This window comes from Solea senegalensis, linkage group LG18 (assembly GCF_019176455.1).
Source record: "Solea senegalensis isolate Sse05_10M linkage group LG18, IFAPA_SoseM_1, whole genome shotgun sequence".
In the NCBI taxonomy this organism is placed as follows: Eukaryota; Metazoa; Chordata; class Actinopteri; order Pleuronectiformes; family Soleidae; genus Solea; species Solea senegalensis.
The window spans coordinates 922386-939034 of NC_058041.1; the positions used below are offsets into that span (position 1 = coordinate 922386).

Below are 16649 nucleotides of genomic sequence, written 5' to 3' on the forward strand. Positions count from 1 at the left end.
TACAAAACTCGTCCACAGGACTCGATTTACAGTCCGACCGTGACATAAAAGGTCACTTCCTGTCTTTTGCTCTGGCAAGGAAGCATCCGTCGTCTTTTCTGGTAACACAAAAGTGTGTCATGGAACAGGTGAAATATTTGAAGAGTGTCGAGTGACTTCAAAGACACGTCCTCCATCTGAAGAAGTGAGTTTGGCTCAACGGTGAGTGTTTGTAATTCATCCGCGTCGTGCTGCCAAGACTCAGGACACTCTGCACGTTTACAGTCACAGGGGCGGAGAACGACGGAAAACTATACGCTAATTAAATGAGTCAGAGCACACTTAAAATAGAGCTTTTGGGAATCTCCAAATGGAACAAATTGTGGCTAAATTTGCCCTGAATATAAAAATACTACATGCATGTTGGAGGTAAGGTTAGGATGAAAATCTAAATTTTGGATGTGGATAGAACCTTTAAAACTTGAAGTATTTTTGAAGAATCAACCTTTAAAACAGCTGGTTTTACAAGCTGTTTTTTTTGTTCCTCTTTTATTTTGGCAGTCTGTTTTCATTTCCCCCACATCCTGTCAAGTTTTCCCACTCTGATTGCCCTGATTACTTGCACCTGTGTCTGTGTGTATATAAATGTGCTTCATTCACGCTCAGATCCAGGTTGTCTTCATGCAGGTGTGGGAGCTCTGTATGTCCATGTGGGTTTAAGATTGTCCTTACATCATGATTTTTGACTTGTTTTTGATTCTGATTGATTTCAGTCTAACTGTCCAGCTCTGTCTGGAGAGTTGTTCTGTGTCAAATTGTGAACCTCAAGGTTTCAAAGTGGGACTTCAGATTATTATGGGTGGTGTCACGACTGGTTGCCACCTGAACAAAACTAATTTAATTTAATTTAATTTGATCGTTGGGGGAGAGAAATCTACAAATGGTGGTTAAATTCAACAACCAGTGCTTGGTTTTCTTTTTTAATTCATTCAACATTTTATGTTGCTTGATTTTGATCTTATTCTGTTCTTTTTACCAACGATATTTATTCATTAATTTCTTACAAAACAGCGCAAATATCTTTGTTGCTCTTGATATTTTTAGTCTGAACTAGTAAACGAGTAAAAGTATGTTACCAGAAAGTGACTTTGGAGGAAGTTGAAGTCACTTTTTTTTTTTATAATATTACTTAAGTAAAAGTACTTAACGTATATGACGTTTATTGTACTTAAGTATCAAAAAGTCATTTTTAGAAGTAAAAGTATTTAAAAAAGTGAGGAGTTAAGATTGAGCCAGGGTGACTCATGGCGGTAGGGAGCGTTGTCTTTCAAACTGGAAGGTTGTGGGTTCAGTTCCTGGCTCTACTGGTCTACATGTGTCCTTGAGCAAAGACACTTAAACCCACGTCGCAGCGTGTGAACAAAGATAGTTAGAGGAAATGTTAAAGGTGCGAGAAATACTGTATAAATAACAAAGTGTCTGTACTTTGTGACATTACAATACTCATCAGCTGTGACCTACAAACTCCTCTTACAGTAGATTATGTAACGTTGAAGAGAATCGTGTCACAGTGACTTCCTGTTACATGACGAGGAAAAACGTGCCGCTCCGTTTTCAGATATTCTTCCGTTCTTTTGTCTGTTGTTAGTCACCGTCCGTCCTGGCAAGGAAGCACGAGATGACGAGTTGCTGGTAAAACAAAAAGTGTGCCACGCAATTAGGTCAAATATTTTAAGAAATAATTTAAAAAAAAAAAACAGTGGAATCACAAAACCACCAGGAAATGTGTCTGTGAGGAAACCTGACACGATTCTCATCAAACCATTTTAAAAAAGTGTCCTCCTGCACACTGTGGTCTTCCTTCAAGCTGGACAGCATTCCTGCTGCATGTCCTCCATGAGGGACATGACAATTTGCACTCTCCACTTATTTTCCTTTTGTTTCCACCGTAAAAACGTATGTAAATAAATGAATAGGTTTGTTTGACGCTGTAGAAACTACACTTTAACTGTCACTGATTATCAGGCCGGGTGTGTGCTCACTTGCCTGCCACATTATTAGGTACGCCTCCTCCACTGTTCAAATGAAAGCGACTCGCGTAGACGTCGTCATGACGACCTTGACGGTCAGAATGATGAGAACTTCCAAGGGCCTTGAAAATAGTTTTTCAAGGACATTTTGTACAAATCCAAATACTTTCAATGACTCATGTCTATTTCAGGCAGTTTTCAAAAACTTTCAAGGGCCTTGAAATTAGTTTTTCAAGGACCTGTGTGTGTGACACGTCCTCCTGCACACTGTGGTCTTCCTTCAGGCTGGACGCATTCCTGCATGTCCTCCATGAGGGACATGCGAATTTGCACTCACACACTTTTCGTTTTGTTTTCACCTCAAACGAAAGAGAGGAAGAAACCTAAATGACTGAATGAATGAATGAATGAATGAATGAATAGGTTTGTTTGACGCTGTAGAAACTACACTTTAACTGTCACTGATACTCAGGCTGGGTGTGTGCTCACTTGCCTGCCACATTATTAGGTACGCCTCCTCGCGTCGACGTCGTCATGACGACCTTTAAAGGTCAGAATGATGAGATTTGCCTCGTATTCGCTGTATCTCAAATACAGTGAACTTCACGACACGTGTTTGTCTTCAATTCTATGATTATGTGAGGTTTTTATTGTAAAAATTCAGACATTTTCTAAATGTTGGAAATGTTTTTAGGCATAAAGTGAGTCACACACTGGGGTGAGGTGGCTAGCATTGCTGCCTCACTGCAAGAAGGTCACCAGTTTGGATCCCTGAGTTTGCATCTTCTCTCTGTGTCTTCATCCAACAGTCCAGAAACATGTAGATTTGTTTAATTGTAACAGTCTAAAATCGGTGGTTCACAAACACTGGGTCGAGAGCCAAAAATAGGTCACATGAGATTTTTTGGGGGCCCAAAATTGTTTTTTGCAGAATTTTCCCAAAAATTGGAATGAAGGTTAATGTGTATATGTTTGAAATAACATGCACTAATATTGTTTTTTTGATTATTATTATTATTATTATTATTGTTGTTATTTTTATTATTATGATCATTATTATTGTTGTTGTTATTATTATTATTGTTAGTGTTATTGTTATTGTTATCATTAATAATAATTAATAATTTTAAATAACATGCATCATTTTCTAGAAAAAAAACTGCCTTTACAGGTTAAAGCAGTGGTTCCCAAACACTGGGTTGGGACCCATTTGTGGGTCCCATGCTGTCCCAAAGAAATTTGCAGGATTGTTATTTTATTTTATTCTTAATTATTAAATTATTAATTTTAAATTACATGCATAAGATGAAGTTTAAATTAATAATTTCTTGGGAATGATTTGTTTGCTGATTCGATTTAAAGTTACATGAATAAAATGAGTGGATACCTCACGATACGATACACGACACATGGTCCACGATACCAAAAACATCACAATACAACAATTCAGTGATAATCAATACATTCCAGGACGATCATAATGTGTCATGTGTCTAACTGAAGAAAAAAAAGACCTATTTATTCACAACATGTGCATTCATTAACAAGCAGTGGAACAGGTGTGCCTAATAAAGTGACCAATTTAACCAAACCTATTTTAAGCTTCAAATGATTCACCAGACTGAACGTGCAGGAGTTTAATAAACAATAGGGTTTATTAAACTAAATAAAGTGTTCATGAATGGTGTGATTTATTAATAACACGTGGCACAGTATGACTGCCAGACTGTACTTAATAATAAATCCTGTTTTTCAGCTTCTTCTCCTTTTGTCTATTGTTAGACACTTTTTATCTTGCAAGGAAGCATTGGTGACATTCACGGAAAAAGTCAAAAGTGTGCCACAGAACAAGGTCAAGAGAAGAGAAATGGAACGGGGCCCAAAGCTTCCTCATCCTTGGTGTGGAGCGGCGCTGAAAACTGGTTTCTGGTTTCAACTGGATTCACACCAGTTTCAGGAAATCCAAGGTCCAATTCCACACGTCTTCATGGAAATAAACTGAATATAAGAGTAAATGTATCACAACCTCAACTTTATGTGGGGTATTTATTCAAAAATGTTGACCTTCTCTTTGATCCATGAGGGTAAATTGGTTGCGTTACATTTGCTTTTTCAGAATAAAAAAAAAAAAACATAAGGAATAATATTAACACAATATTAGAGCCAGTGATTTTTACCAGAATGAACACTGAGTATCACATGTTGTCATATAGTTGTGCAGACATGTGTTAAACAGTCACACTGGCATTTTAACTTTGCTTTGATGAGTTAGCATACAATGTTATCCCAGGTAATATTGTGGATTATCTTTATTATTTCACAGGGATTATTTTTGACCTGGCCGATGTGGTGATGTGACACATTGTTGTTTTTACCAGAAAGCCACACAGATTCTTCCTGGTCAGAAACTTAACTAACAATAGTATTTCTGAAATGGAGAAGCACAGTTTTTATCTAATAATCCCACAGTTATTTTTAAATAATCTAATGTAACAGGAGTTGAGCTGGTGGATGAGTTTTGTAGGTACCACACCTTAGAAATTACATTACATGTCATTGAGCAGACACTTTTATTCAAAGCGACTCACAATAAGTGCATTTGAACATTTGGGTACAAATAAGTGCTTCAAGTAAGCACTTACTGTATTAAACTTGCTATTTGTCATGTTTTAATAATTACATATAATTTATTAATGAGCCATTTATTACAAATTATGCATTTTTATTCTCAGAAAGTCACAAAACCTTTTTTTTTAATAACGGTATTTTTTGTTTTTCCTGTCGACCTGTTTCATTCATTGCATTAAAACATTTAGTTTATACTTTTTTTTTTTTATTGAAAAAACTGTAGAAAATTACACTGCAGTGCAGACATGAACTTTGTTAAACCATATTTTTTTGTATTATATTTCTTGGTATAAAATGGAAGAAAAAACTAAGAAAAATTGGCAAATATTTTGAATTATTGGCATCAATTATCAACCGTTAGCTAAAAAAAACGCACTTATTATAGGGAAATATCACAATATAACAACTATGGGATTTTATTCACTCTGTCATCCATGTTATCCGGTGACAGATTGAATTATTGAATTAAATACATTTTTGTTGCCTATTTCTGAATTACTAGAGGTGATTGTCTTCATGTCCATGATTATATATGAATATAATTATATTTACAGTTTGACCTATTTTTTAGGGCAAACTTAAATGACCTGCAAGGGGCCAATGAGTACCTATTGTGGCCAGTAGGGGGCCAGTCAAGTGAAAGGTTTTTATAATATACTACAAAAGTCCATTTCTGGTGTAGAAAAGTTACATTTACTCTTATATTCAGTTTATTTCCATGCAGACGTGTGGAATTGGACCTTGGATTTCCTGAATCTGGTGTGAATCCAGTTGAAACCAGAAACCAGTTTTCAGCGCCGCTCCACACCAAGGATGAGGAAGCTTTGGGCCCCGTACCATTTCTCTTCTCTTGACCTCGTTCTGTGGCACACTTTTGACTTTTTCCGTGAATGTCACCAATGCTTCCTTGCAAGATAAAAAGTGTCTAACAATAGACAAAAGGAGAAGAAGCTGAAAAACAGGATTTATTATTAAGTACAGTCTGGCAGTCATACTGTGCCACGTGTTATTAATAAATCACACCATTCATGAACACTTTATTTAGTTTAATAAACCCTATTGTTTATTAAACTCCTGCACGTTCAGTCTGGTGAATCATTTGAAGCTTAAAATAGGTTTGGTTAAATTGGTCACTTTATTAGGCACACCTGTTCCACTGCTTGTTAATGAATGCACATGTTGTGAATAAATAGGTCTTTTTTTTTCTTCAGTTAGACACATGACACATTATGATCGTCCTGGAATGTATTGATTATCACTGAATCGTTGTATTGTGATTGTTTTTGGTATCGTGGACCATGTGTCGTGTATCGTATCGTGAGGTATCCACTCATTTTATTGATGTAACTTTCAAATCGAATCAGCAAACAAATCATTCCCAAGAAATTATTAGTTTAAACTTCATCTTATGCATGTAATTTAAAATTAATAATAATTAAGAAAATAAAAATAATCCTGCAAATTTCTTTGGGGACCCAAAAAAAACCCACTCTGAGACCCACACATGGGTCCTTACCCAGTGTTTGGGAACTGTAAATGCATTTCTTTTCTAGAAAATGATGCATGTTATATAAAATTATTAATTTAACAATAATAATAGTTTTTGTTTAAAAAACCCCAACAATAATTACTGCATAAATCTGAACTGAAATGTTTCTGCAAATTAGTTTTATAATATAAATCCTCTGATGTTCCGAGATGTTGGTGCACGTTCCTCTGGTGCCACCGTGAGGTTTTAAATTAAACTAATTAAAAAAATAACCCTAAACACACTCACACCCCCTTCTGGACAAACTGAGACAAACCTCAATAATTCAATCAATAAAAAAAATTAAATAAATAGGCATGGGTCATTGAAAGAGCGATTTCAGCACTTTCAATGACCCATGTCTATTTTTTGTTATTCAAGGACCCATGGGAACCTCGCACAAAATTCAAGCACCTTCAATGAGGGCAATTTCAAAAAAGGGCCTTGAAATTAGTGTTAGAAAATGTTAACACTTTCAGTGACCAATGTCTATTTAGGGTGATTTTCAAAAATGTTCAAGGGCCTTGAAATTCATTTTCCAAGGATTCAAAGGACCTGAGGGAAGCTTACACAAAATGGCAATTTTCAAAGGGCCTTGAAATGAGCTTTTCAGGATTTCAAGGACCTGTGTGACCCCTGGTATGTGTGTGGTAAAGGTCACGTGTCAGTCACACATTAAAGACACAGAGAAACGAGTGTTTTTGATTGGACTTTTTTCTTTTTTGTCCCCGAACAGCATCTTTACAGTCACACCATCAACCAATCATTAAAATCCAGGCTTATTCTCAAACAAACAAACACACTGAGTCTGATCTATAATTATATCATTATCATACAACTCTGATGATCATGTTGAAAAAGATGGCACTGTCACATGGAGAAGGGAAAACATGATTCAAGAGGAGTGTTTTTTTTTCTTTTCTTTCCTCAATAGGCAATTTAAACAAAAATACCCTTGTCTTTCATTTTTTTCTTTCATATATATACACATGTGCTTCTTTTCACAATAGAATAAAAATGTTTGTCTCTGAAAACTGAAGGTTTTTAAAGTTTGGAGAGGTTGCATAGTCGAGGAGATGTAGATGTGGATGGGGTTTAATTTAAAAAATGACACAGTAGGAGGTAAAGCGTGAAAATACTTTTTTTTTTTTTTTTAAACACTTTTATGTGATTGTTTTGGCTCCAAAACCAGACAAAAAAAACGCTTGCTCTGCCGCCCGGGAAACCTTGTGCACTGGGGCCAGTAGTGAGTGTAAAAACAATCCAGACTGCAAGCATCGATAACATCTTTTAAAAGTCCATCTTTGTGCAAATGTGATCAAACGGGTCAAGCTCCACGGCAATCACATGTTTACGTAGTAATAATAATAATAATAATAATAATAATGATAATCTCCAGAGCAAGCTTTATGAACACAAGGGAGTAAAGCGTTTGTTTTGTGTCTGCCACTCTGCGTCCATCGAACAAAGAACCAGCTTAGCTTTTTCTCTTGTTTTTAATAAAAATACTGTTATTCTAGCTTATTCTGGGCAGATTTGAGTTCCAATCCGAGACGGTGTTCACAAAAGCAGACTCCTCAGAGGAGTCCTTGTCGCACGGCTCCGTCCTCGTTGGCTGGGGTCGGGTTATAAAGTGTCTCTGAGCAAAGCGTCTCTTTAAAAACCAGGCGTTTAAAACAAAACAACAACAAAACAAAAGAATCAGGTCCACGGTGAGTGTGACCCAGAATCTGACTCTTCAAACTCCAGCCAGGGAGCAGAACCCGACCTCTTTTTTTTCCCTTTCTTTCTTCCCGTCTCGTCCAATCATTGTACATTCACTCGTCCACGGTTCCGCTCAAAAACCACAGAGGCCACGCGACGACTTTGCCTCTCAGTCTAATGCTGAAGTTCTTCTTCTTCTTGTTTTTCCTCCTCGGCAGCGTCCGCAGAACTCAGAAGTCTCAGAAGTCTTTGTCCGTCCAAAAAAGAATGAAAAGAAAAAACGAAAAAGGAAGAAAAGAGGATTCCTTGGTTCTGACCGGGGTCACCGGAACTCGTAGATGGCTGCGCTGTGTTCAGGGACATGGGTGAGGTTTAGAGACTGATACCTGCAGAGAAAACACATTATGAGATATATATGAACATTTTTAAATCAATTTATTTATCAATTACTAAATGAATCCCCAACTATCACACAAATAATAAAAATAAAATAAAACAGAATTCTGAGATTAAAGTAAAAAAGTAATTGAAATTAAAATCAGAACTATGAGATTAAAGTTTAAAGTCAGAACAAACCCTGAGATTAAAGTCAGAACAAACTCTGAGATTAAAGTCAGAACAAACTCAGAGATTAAAGTCAGAACAAACACTGAGATTAAAGTCAATACTCTTGAGATTAAAGTCAGAATTTGGATTTAAATCAGAACTCTGAGATTAAAGTCAGAACGAACACTGAGATTAAAGTCAATACCCTCGAAGGTAAAGTCACAATTTGAGATTTAAGTCAGAACTCTGAGATTAAAGTCTGAATTAGATTTGTGTTTCTCAGCTGTTTATCTTTTCTGAGATTAAAGTCAGGGTTATGATTAAAAAACATTATGTAGGTTGAGTTGATTCTCTAAGAGCACTAAAGGTTCCAAAATGGAAATCGTCTGTGCTTCACAAAGTGAAAAGACTAACTTAATTTAATTTGGAATATAAACCAGCAACTACGACTGCTTCACATGACACATAACGTGCTGCGTTACCATTCAGAGCTCCGGTGGTAGTAGTAGCCCTCGATGGTTGCCGTGGATTTCTGGAAGCAGATGTAGTAGAATCCAGCGAAGGAAGCGCCGCTTATGTCTTTGATTGTGTGGTCGGGAACTAGAAACTGCTCCTGAACGAGGCAGACAGGCAGACAGACAGACAGACAGCAGCTGCAGGTCAGAGGTCGCTTTTCAACAGCATGTGGTCAAGCTCTACTTCGGCAGCACCTTACCTTCCACCTCATGAAAATATAGTCTGAATTCTTTAGATCCTCGTAGTCGAAATCGTCCGAGTTGAACGTCTTGGCGTACTGGTAGAAGGCCTGGAACTTGCCCTTCACACAAAAACACACAGAAATAAGATAAAAAAAAAATCACAATAAACCAAGAAGAAACTTAATGTTAATTAATTACACTTTGAAACTTACCCAGTGTTTACGATCCACATCTTCATCTGCGTCCCATTTCCGGGTGAGAAAAGGCCGCTTCCGGCTGATGATCTCTCCGGCGAAAAATGTAGTCAGAGTTGGGTATTCCTACATGAGAGAGAGGATAAACAGCTGAGAAACAAAAAGGAATGTTTTGTTTTGCTCCCTCTGGTACAGAAAACCACTCACACACACACACACAGTTTAGCGCATTCCTCTCCGTCACACCCAGTGCTACTGTACCACACTTCACTGCTCAGTGGTTCTAAACGGACTAGGAATATGAATTATCAATAAAAAAAAAGGTTTTATTGAAGCTGGGAGTATATTTAAAGCACAGAAACATAGTCAATGTGCTATAAATGTCATATATGCTGCATTCTAATGAAACATCTTTGTTAATAAACACCATCCTCTACAGTTTAAGTGTTGTACAATAATATGCTGTATAATGCAGTAAAATTACATCCCTTTAATAAATCAATCAATCAATCAATCAATATTTGGCATATTAAGTGACATTAATCATGGCAATTGTTTAGTATTGGTAGAAATATAAATGTTTTTGGCCATATTGTCCATAACGCCTTGCTTTAATAACCACAACACTAATTAAATACTAAAACTATATCTTCCTATATTTTACAGGCTCAGATCTGATAGGTCTGATAGCAGTGTTAGTTCTTTGGTATTCTGTTAAAGGCACTTTGAGACGTCTGTGGGTCGTATGTGACATATTTTTGTCTTATTTCAAAGACAAAACAAATGCTAATATTGTGCATCGTTTTGATTATATGCACTTTATGCACCTGATAAGACACATTCATTTTTTATTTAAAATAGTTACAGCTAATACTGTGTACTTTTTTTACGCACTTTGAGGTGTGTGGTGTTATTGCTAATTCTTCCATCATTTAATGCAATTTTTGATGTACGTTTTAAATTTGTCATGACCTGCTGCAGAAAATGTCCAGCCCAGCTAAATTTCTTGTTTTGAAAATGTCTGCCCAACCGAGTTTGTAATCGAAAGTATAAACAACAACACAGTGCCGAGGAGGCTCGACTGGAGCTGGACTGTACCAGTGTCTTGAAGACGGACACAGTGAGCAGAGGCCAGACAAAGTGTGAATTATTTATTTATGCGTGTGAGTGTGAGTGTGTGCGCGGTTTAATACAGGGACAGACTTCTCTCACCTCTGTTAGACCTTTTATCTTCAGGTAGCCACACAGGTATGAATCCTCCATGGTGACATGCTGAAGAAAGAAAACACAACAATAAATAAATAACTGTCATACACAGCTGGCATGCAACAAATAACTGGTTTAAATGTTTAATATAAAACCAGAATAAGCTCTGAGACTTTAATAGGTCTCCACATGTACACTAGGGCTGAACGATTTAGAATAAATATCGAATTGGGATTATTTTTGACTGAAACTGCGATATGATTAGCAATATGAGAGTAAGTAATTATTCTCATTTTCATTTGGGTAACATATTTAAAATGATTACTGTGTGCTATCTGTGCATGTCTGTAGTCTGTGAAGTATAACCTGTATATGCCAGGACAACATTTGACCAAACAGTAATTTTGACACACATTTTGGCACTTCCTGCTTTTTAAAAATTGCTGTAGCATATATTGCAATTTTAATCAAATTTAATTAGTTTAATTGTTCAGCCCTATTATACACAATCTCAAAATGTACGATAACTGTTAGGTGGTTTAAAGCATTTCTATTCTATTCTATTTACAGATATTTTTGACCAATGCCGATCTTTTGAAATATATGATGTTAATGTTTTGAATCCATATATTTTTGGCTGGTTCTCTTCCATTCATCCATTTCATTTGAGACACTGGAACCGTTTAATAACAAATGAACAAAGAGCATTGTTTAATTTATTGAACAACAATTAGTTGTTGTTCAATAAATGAGTCTCTTAATTTTTATAAACTAACATTAATTACACATGACAAGTAATTAAAATAACTAGTTGTCATTTTACTTAAATTAGAGTACTGTATTAAGCTTCTGACAACTCACATAATTATATAATAATCTATAATAATTGGCAAAATGGCAAAAAAATCTGAACTTAAGCCTGCTGTTATATATGTTTAGAAAAATGTAAACAAATGTTGCAATAAAGCTAAATATGAACCATTTTCTCAAAATAACACGTAATAATGTTTTCTGACAATACATAAATAATAAAATAAGTTTTACGATCTACTGCTGTTGAATTGGGATGCTAATGACAGCGGTAGGCTACATCCATAAGCTAAGCGAGCTGTGCAGCGTCAGGGCCGAGGGGCCCATTGATTTCCAGGCTGTCAGTTCCTCACGGAGCACCGGACACTGTGACAGCTCGGCGGGACAGCGAATAATGTCGAATAAGAAGCTCCGCAGTCTCACCTGCAACACGACCTCCACATCGTACGAGTTCCCTTTGCTCTTCTGGTGCCCGCTGAACCTGGAGCCGCTGTACAGCAGCGACGTGACGACGCCGGGCTGCTGTGTGTTTATCGGCGGCGGCGGGATAAGCGAGGCCGGGGATGCAAAGGCCGCGGCGGGGGACTCGCTGAGGTACACAGCGGGGACAGGCATGGCTCCCGCTTCGCTGGCTGGACACCGACCGCGGTCCCTGACCGTCGCAGCGATGGACTCTGTCGGCGTCTACGGAGAGGTGGAGGACGAGCGGTGAATCCCACCGACATTCAAATCCCCACTTTCCCCCTCTGGAGTTTAGTTTGCCAGGCACCAAGCTCCCGAAAAGTAAGTGGACTTGGACGCGCGCACGTAGGAAGTAGCACGCTGCTCTCTCATTGGCCCAAAGAGGTTACGCTCTAAGATCCTTGACGCTGATTGGTTGGAATCACGGAAGACTTTGTGGGAGTGTGTATTTGTAGTTTTTGTCTCGTTTTGTAAGAGTGCGTGGAATTGCTTAAACACTACAACTCCCAGCTATTATCAGTGTGTAGGTTGTCTGTCAAAAACAGCACAGAGTGGAAGGTCAGGGAAGCGTGCTTTTTGAACACAGAAACGGGAACGTGCTGTGGTTCATATAGAAATAGCGACTTTATACAGTTAGCCAGGGAAGTGTTTCATAGGACTGGTGCTTATACGAACAACAGCCACTCGTTTAAAATGTTACATCCACTTAATTAACGAAGTAGAGCGGAAATTGGAGGTAGCCTAGCATCTTGTGAGCTAACACACCATCATCATCCCTCCACTGTCACTATGTTTAGGAGCCTTTTGAGACTTCAAAGTCACTTTGGAAACACACTTTCTCTCAGTAAAGTGTGCACACGAAGTCAGAAGTTATGGTTTTCTCGGAAATACTCCTCAGCAGTAGCAGGTAAGGTTTAAAAACAGCAAGACAAAAAAAACACCTGTGTCTGTTCACTGATGAGGTGTTTTCTTTTGTCTCCAGAGAGGAGGAGGTTTTATCAAGATGTCAGCATATCTCAAGGTGAAGGTATGTATCATGTAGCATGATTTAGTTAGTGGTTGGCATCCACAGTGATGCATTACTGCTCACTACTATTACTGGATTTAATTGAAATGTAATCATCCATTGGCCCCCACCAGAGATTCTAGTGGAGAAGAAAGTGGTAGAATATGGTTGTAATGTCTGATTTTGGAAACTCAGAGCACCCGAGTTAGGATGCCAAGATGGCTAATCTGCAAATAAACACTGCTACTTTTACTGTTAGTAGCACTTCTGTCATATCTGTTATGGTTATCCCAAGATAGATTTTTGTCCATGTTTATTTTTTCGCTGTGCACTTCTGAGTTTTCGATGCAGCATATTTACACTCCCTCTATCTTGCTCAGGGTGCACTTGATCCTATTCTTTTCATTTTTTCATTCAGTTTTTTTGGTAGTTGCATTACTGCCTCCTTTAACCTTTGCTTGAATTATTTTCCTATTTTAACCCTCGATCGGTAGTTAGTTCCTTTATTACTTTTCCTTCCTTCCCTTCTTCCTCTTCTTCAGCGTTTGTGTTCCTCTCTGGTGCTTCAAGGCAGTATATTGTTGTTTTTAAAGCAGATACTATCTATACTGTTGCATTAGTGCCTTCTTTTTAATCCTTCTTCACGGTCAGTCCTTCTTTATATTATATGTGAAATTGCGATAAACAGTTCAGAAGTCACAGAAAGGAGAAAACCGGCTGCTGTAAATCTCCAAACATCAACCAAAATTGCAACCCAAGCACCTAATAGTCACAAATTTAAATAATATAATTAAAAAAACGTAAAAACGTTAAAAAAGTAGTGGTTTAAAAGAGAAGAGTTTTTAAGCACGGGTATATTGACATCATTGCATTGTTTCTTCTCCAAACTTGTGTTGCATAGGTGGTCTATATGAGATAAACCTGGACAGAAGGAAACTGAAAACACCTGGTGGGAAGCTGTTCACTGTGCCAAATGAAGCCCTGGCCATTGCTGTGGCAACCGAGTGGGACGTGCAGAGAGACACACTCAAGTTCTACACCATGCACCTGGTACAGTTTTTGATTGACAGTTTCTTATTCTGGGATTTCTGCTGTGTTTCTTGAACCAAAGAGAGCAAATACTGTTATTGTTAACGTATGTGAAAAATATAAGTTTTGTTAGGAGCTGATATTGTCTGTTATTTGACTGAACTGTAAACTCTGGAACTGTAGACGACGCTGTGTAACACTGCACTGGACAATCCCACCCAACGTGATAAAGACCAAATGATCACTGCTGCTCTGAAGTTCCTGGAGACTGACACTGTCTGGTACACAACTCATAAATAATTTAAATTAATCACAATTTTTACGTCATCAGATTGATCATACTAATGATTTAAAATGTTCAGTATATCCTCATGTGATTAAGGCTCATTTTGATATAAGCTCTGTATAACCATTATTTATACATCAGATTCAGAAATACTTTATTAATCCTTGAGGGGAAATTGTTTAAATGTTTATAAACATTGAAAATCTCTGCACGATAACAAAATAAAAAAAAATAAAAAAATAAAAATGGATATAATATAATATTAATGAATAAAGACATTGTTAAGTGTTAGTTATTTACAGTTGTTTACAGTTTTTGTGTTTCTTGTAGTTACAGAGTGGATGAGCCTCACGGTTTAGTCGAGCTACAGAAGAACGAGTGGGACCCGGTGCTGCAGTGGATTGAAAACAGGTATTTTTCATTGGCAAAACACACATTAAGGTATTTGCACCATCTTTTTTTCCTACTTATACTTATTTCCCCTTTTTTTCTTGCAGATACAACGTCACAATCGGCTCCTCGTCCAGTATTCTGGGACCTGATATCCCGGCGGCCACCAAAGACACTTTCCAGCAGCACCTGAATTCTTACAATTTCTGGTCCCTCACAGGTAACACATTTATGAACTGATCTGAGATAAGAGCCGCGAGTAATACATCTCGATTGCTCTGGTGGAATGTCTTTGTGTTGAGCTACATATCTCCGTGCGCACTGTAAACAGCTGCAGGGCAGAGGTGTAGTAATGCGGTTTCTCTTGTGCAGGGCTGGAGTATGTGATCACGCAGCTGAAGTCTGTTGTGCTGTCGATGGCGATGATTGACAGACATCTGAGCGTGGAAGAGGCCGTGCTGCTCTCCAGACTGGAGGAGGAATATCAGGTGGGAGAGAGTTCACTGAGTCATTTTCTTTCCCCCCAAAAGTCTTACAAACTTGCAGGTACAGCCTTCAGGAGCAACTTGGGGTTGAGTATCTTTCCCAAGGCAAAACAAGTTTATTTATATAGCAGCATTCATACACAAGGCAATTCATAGTGTTTTACAGAGGCAGGTTACAAACACATTTTCTCTTAGTTTAAGGAGTGTCTCTTTCACTTTCTAATGGCACCAGTTGGTTGGCAGGAAAACCTCGCAATATCATTTTATTATGTTTTGTTTTTCTACTTTTTATTTTTAAAGATCAGCATTGCTTGTATATGTATTTCTAGCATCACAGTGTCCCGGATCTGTCGGTGCCTGGAAGAAAAAAAACTTTCTAGAGAAACGGCGCCCTCTTGTGTTTTCATTGTTTCCCATGATTATTAACCTTACAGCACACAATGCACAGTGCAGTGCAGACGCTCTCTTTGCTTGTGATAATGATTGTACTGTGTGTGTCACCTTCAGGAAAAGAACAAAACAGACCATCTGCTCTTTTTACAGACAATGTTCTTTCTTCTTTGAAACATTGATATGTTTCCACATGTTGTCTGTTTGTCAGCAGGATTACACTAAACATATCAAACTCTCGTTCACAGATTCAGCGCTGGGGAAGCGTCGAGTGGGCCCACGACTACGACATGTATGAGTTGCGGGCACGGACCGCCGCCGGAGCTCTGTTTGTTCACCTCTCGTCCGAGAGCTCGACTGTCAAGCGTAAACTTCTGCAGGACTGAGGGAGGACAGTGAACTCACACATGCCACGAACATCACTTTATCCACGATTCCCACATCAGTGCAGACAAAAGCTCTACAAATCCTTGTTTCCTCCATTTAGCTGTGACCGCTGCAGTGTTCAGTTCTGTGTGTGACACCACCACACTGACGTTTCCGCTCGGTTCACTTTGGCAGCTGTTGTCTGTGCAGTGGTGGAATATTGACTCAATGACTTGTACAAAAAACACTGCATGTAGAGAAATAGTCACTTACATTTGTTAGAATATAATAAATCCAAATAAATATCTGTAACTAATATGGACATATTTCCACAGAGGCACGTTATTGGACTCTTTGCTGATATTTTGGGAGTGCTCGAGGTCCATGCTCAGCTGCAGAGTTCATTTTAGTCTCTTCTGTGCTGAAATTATCATTTTTCGTTCTCATGTCCCCGCAGATAAATAAATATAACTAGAGTAACTAGAGTAACACGTATTTTTTTTATTATTATTGTTTTGGCTGTGGATAGGCTAACATACACAAACACACGCACACACATTATGGAGTTCATGTGATCTCAGCCTGCTGAACCTGTTGTGCTGTTTTCCGAGTTTAAACAAAGTTTATTTATTACCATTTGCGTTGTCAGCTGAATTTGCCTTTATTTTATTAAGATTTCATTTATTATTGTTTTAGTTATTGTTGGGCAATAGTGGATTTTACACATTCCTATTTTATATTTTTGTCAGATGTATTTGTCTATTTGGTAAAAAATAATAATTAATAGAAGTTACTCAGCAGTTACTGAGTCCTTGAGTAGTTTTACTAGGTTCATTAAATACTTTATTACTTTTACTCAAGTGGCTTAGTGGTTAGCACTCTCACCTTGCAGCGAGAAGACCCGGGTTCGAG

The 16649-nt window shown here is 37.8% G+C and overlaps 2 protein-coding genes across 2 annotated transcripts; one reads left to right on the forward strand and one right to left on the reverse strand.

Annotated features, from left to right (window-relative positions):
- Window positions 1–7290: 7290 nt before the first annotated feature.
- LOC122759502 (glucose-induced degradation protein 4 homolog) lies at window positions 7291–12128 on the reverse strand. The gene is made up of 6 exons (XM_044014418.1): window positions 11747–12128; window positions 10520–10579; window positions 9326–9433; window positions 9131–9232; window positions 8898–9028; window positions 7291–8255 (listed from the first exon to the last, which is right to left on the reverse strand). The coding sequence occupies exons 1-6, from the start codon at window positions 11936–11938 to the stop codon at window positions 8192–8194; spliced, it is 657 nt and encodes a 218-aa protein (XP_043870353.1). The 5' UTR covers window positions 11939–12128; the 3' UTR covers window positions 7291–8191.
- A 169-nt stretch (window positions 12129–12297) lies between these two features.
- Window positions 12298–16222, forward strand: atpaf2 (ATP synthase mitochondrial F1 complex assembly factor 2). Its single transcript, XM_044014416.1, has 8 exons — window positions 12298–12692; window positions 12768–12812; window positions 13693–13841; window positions 14004–14101; window positions 14437–14517; window positions 14604–14716; window positions 14869–14984; window positions 15620–16222. Exons 1-8 carry the CDS (start codon window positions 12575–12577, stop codon window positions 15755–15757), a joined length of 858 nt encoding a protein of 285 aa, XP_043870351.1. The 5' UTR covers window positions 12298–12574; the 3' UTR covers window positions 15758–16222.
- The last annotated feature ends 427 nt before the right edge of the window (window positions 16223–16649 follow it).

Excerpts from the sequence above, each read along its gene's own strand:
- LOC122759502 (XM_044014418.1), bottom strand. The coding sequence starts at position 11,938 with ATGCCTGTCCCCGCTGTGTACCTCAGCGAGTCCCCCGCCGCGGCCTTT. Across the intron at positions 9,233-9,325 it reads ATGTGGATCGTAAACACTGG|GGCAAGTTCCAGGCCTTCTA; the intron begins GTAAGTTTCAAA and ends TTTTGTGTGAAG. Across the intron at positions 9,029-9,130 it reads ATATTTTCATGAGGTGGAAG|GAGCAGTTTCTAGTTCCCGA; the intron begins GTAAGGTGCTGC and ends TGCCTCGTTCAG.
- atpaf2 (XM_044014416.1), top strand. The coding sequence starts at position 12,575 with ATGTTTAGGAGCCTTTTGAGACTTCAAAGTCACTTTGGAAACACACTT. Across the intron at positions 12,813-13,692 it reads CAGCATATCTCAAGGTGAAG|GTGGTCTATATGAGATAAAC; the intron begins GTATGTATCATG and ends TGTGTTGCATAG. Across the intron at positions 14,717-14,868 it reads CAATTTCTGGTCCCTCACAG|GGCTGGAGTATGTGATCACG; the intron begins GTAACACATTTA and ends TCTCTTGTGCAG.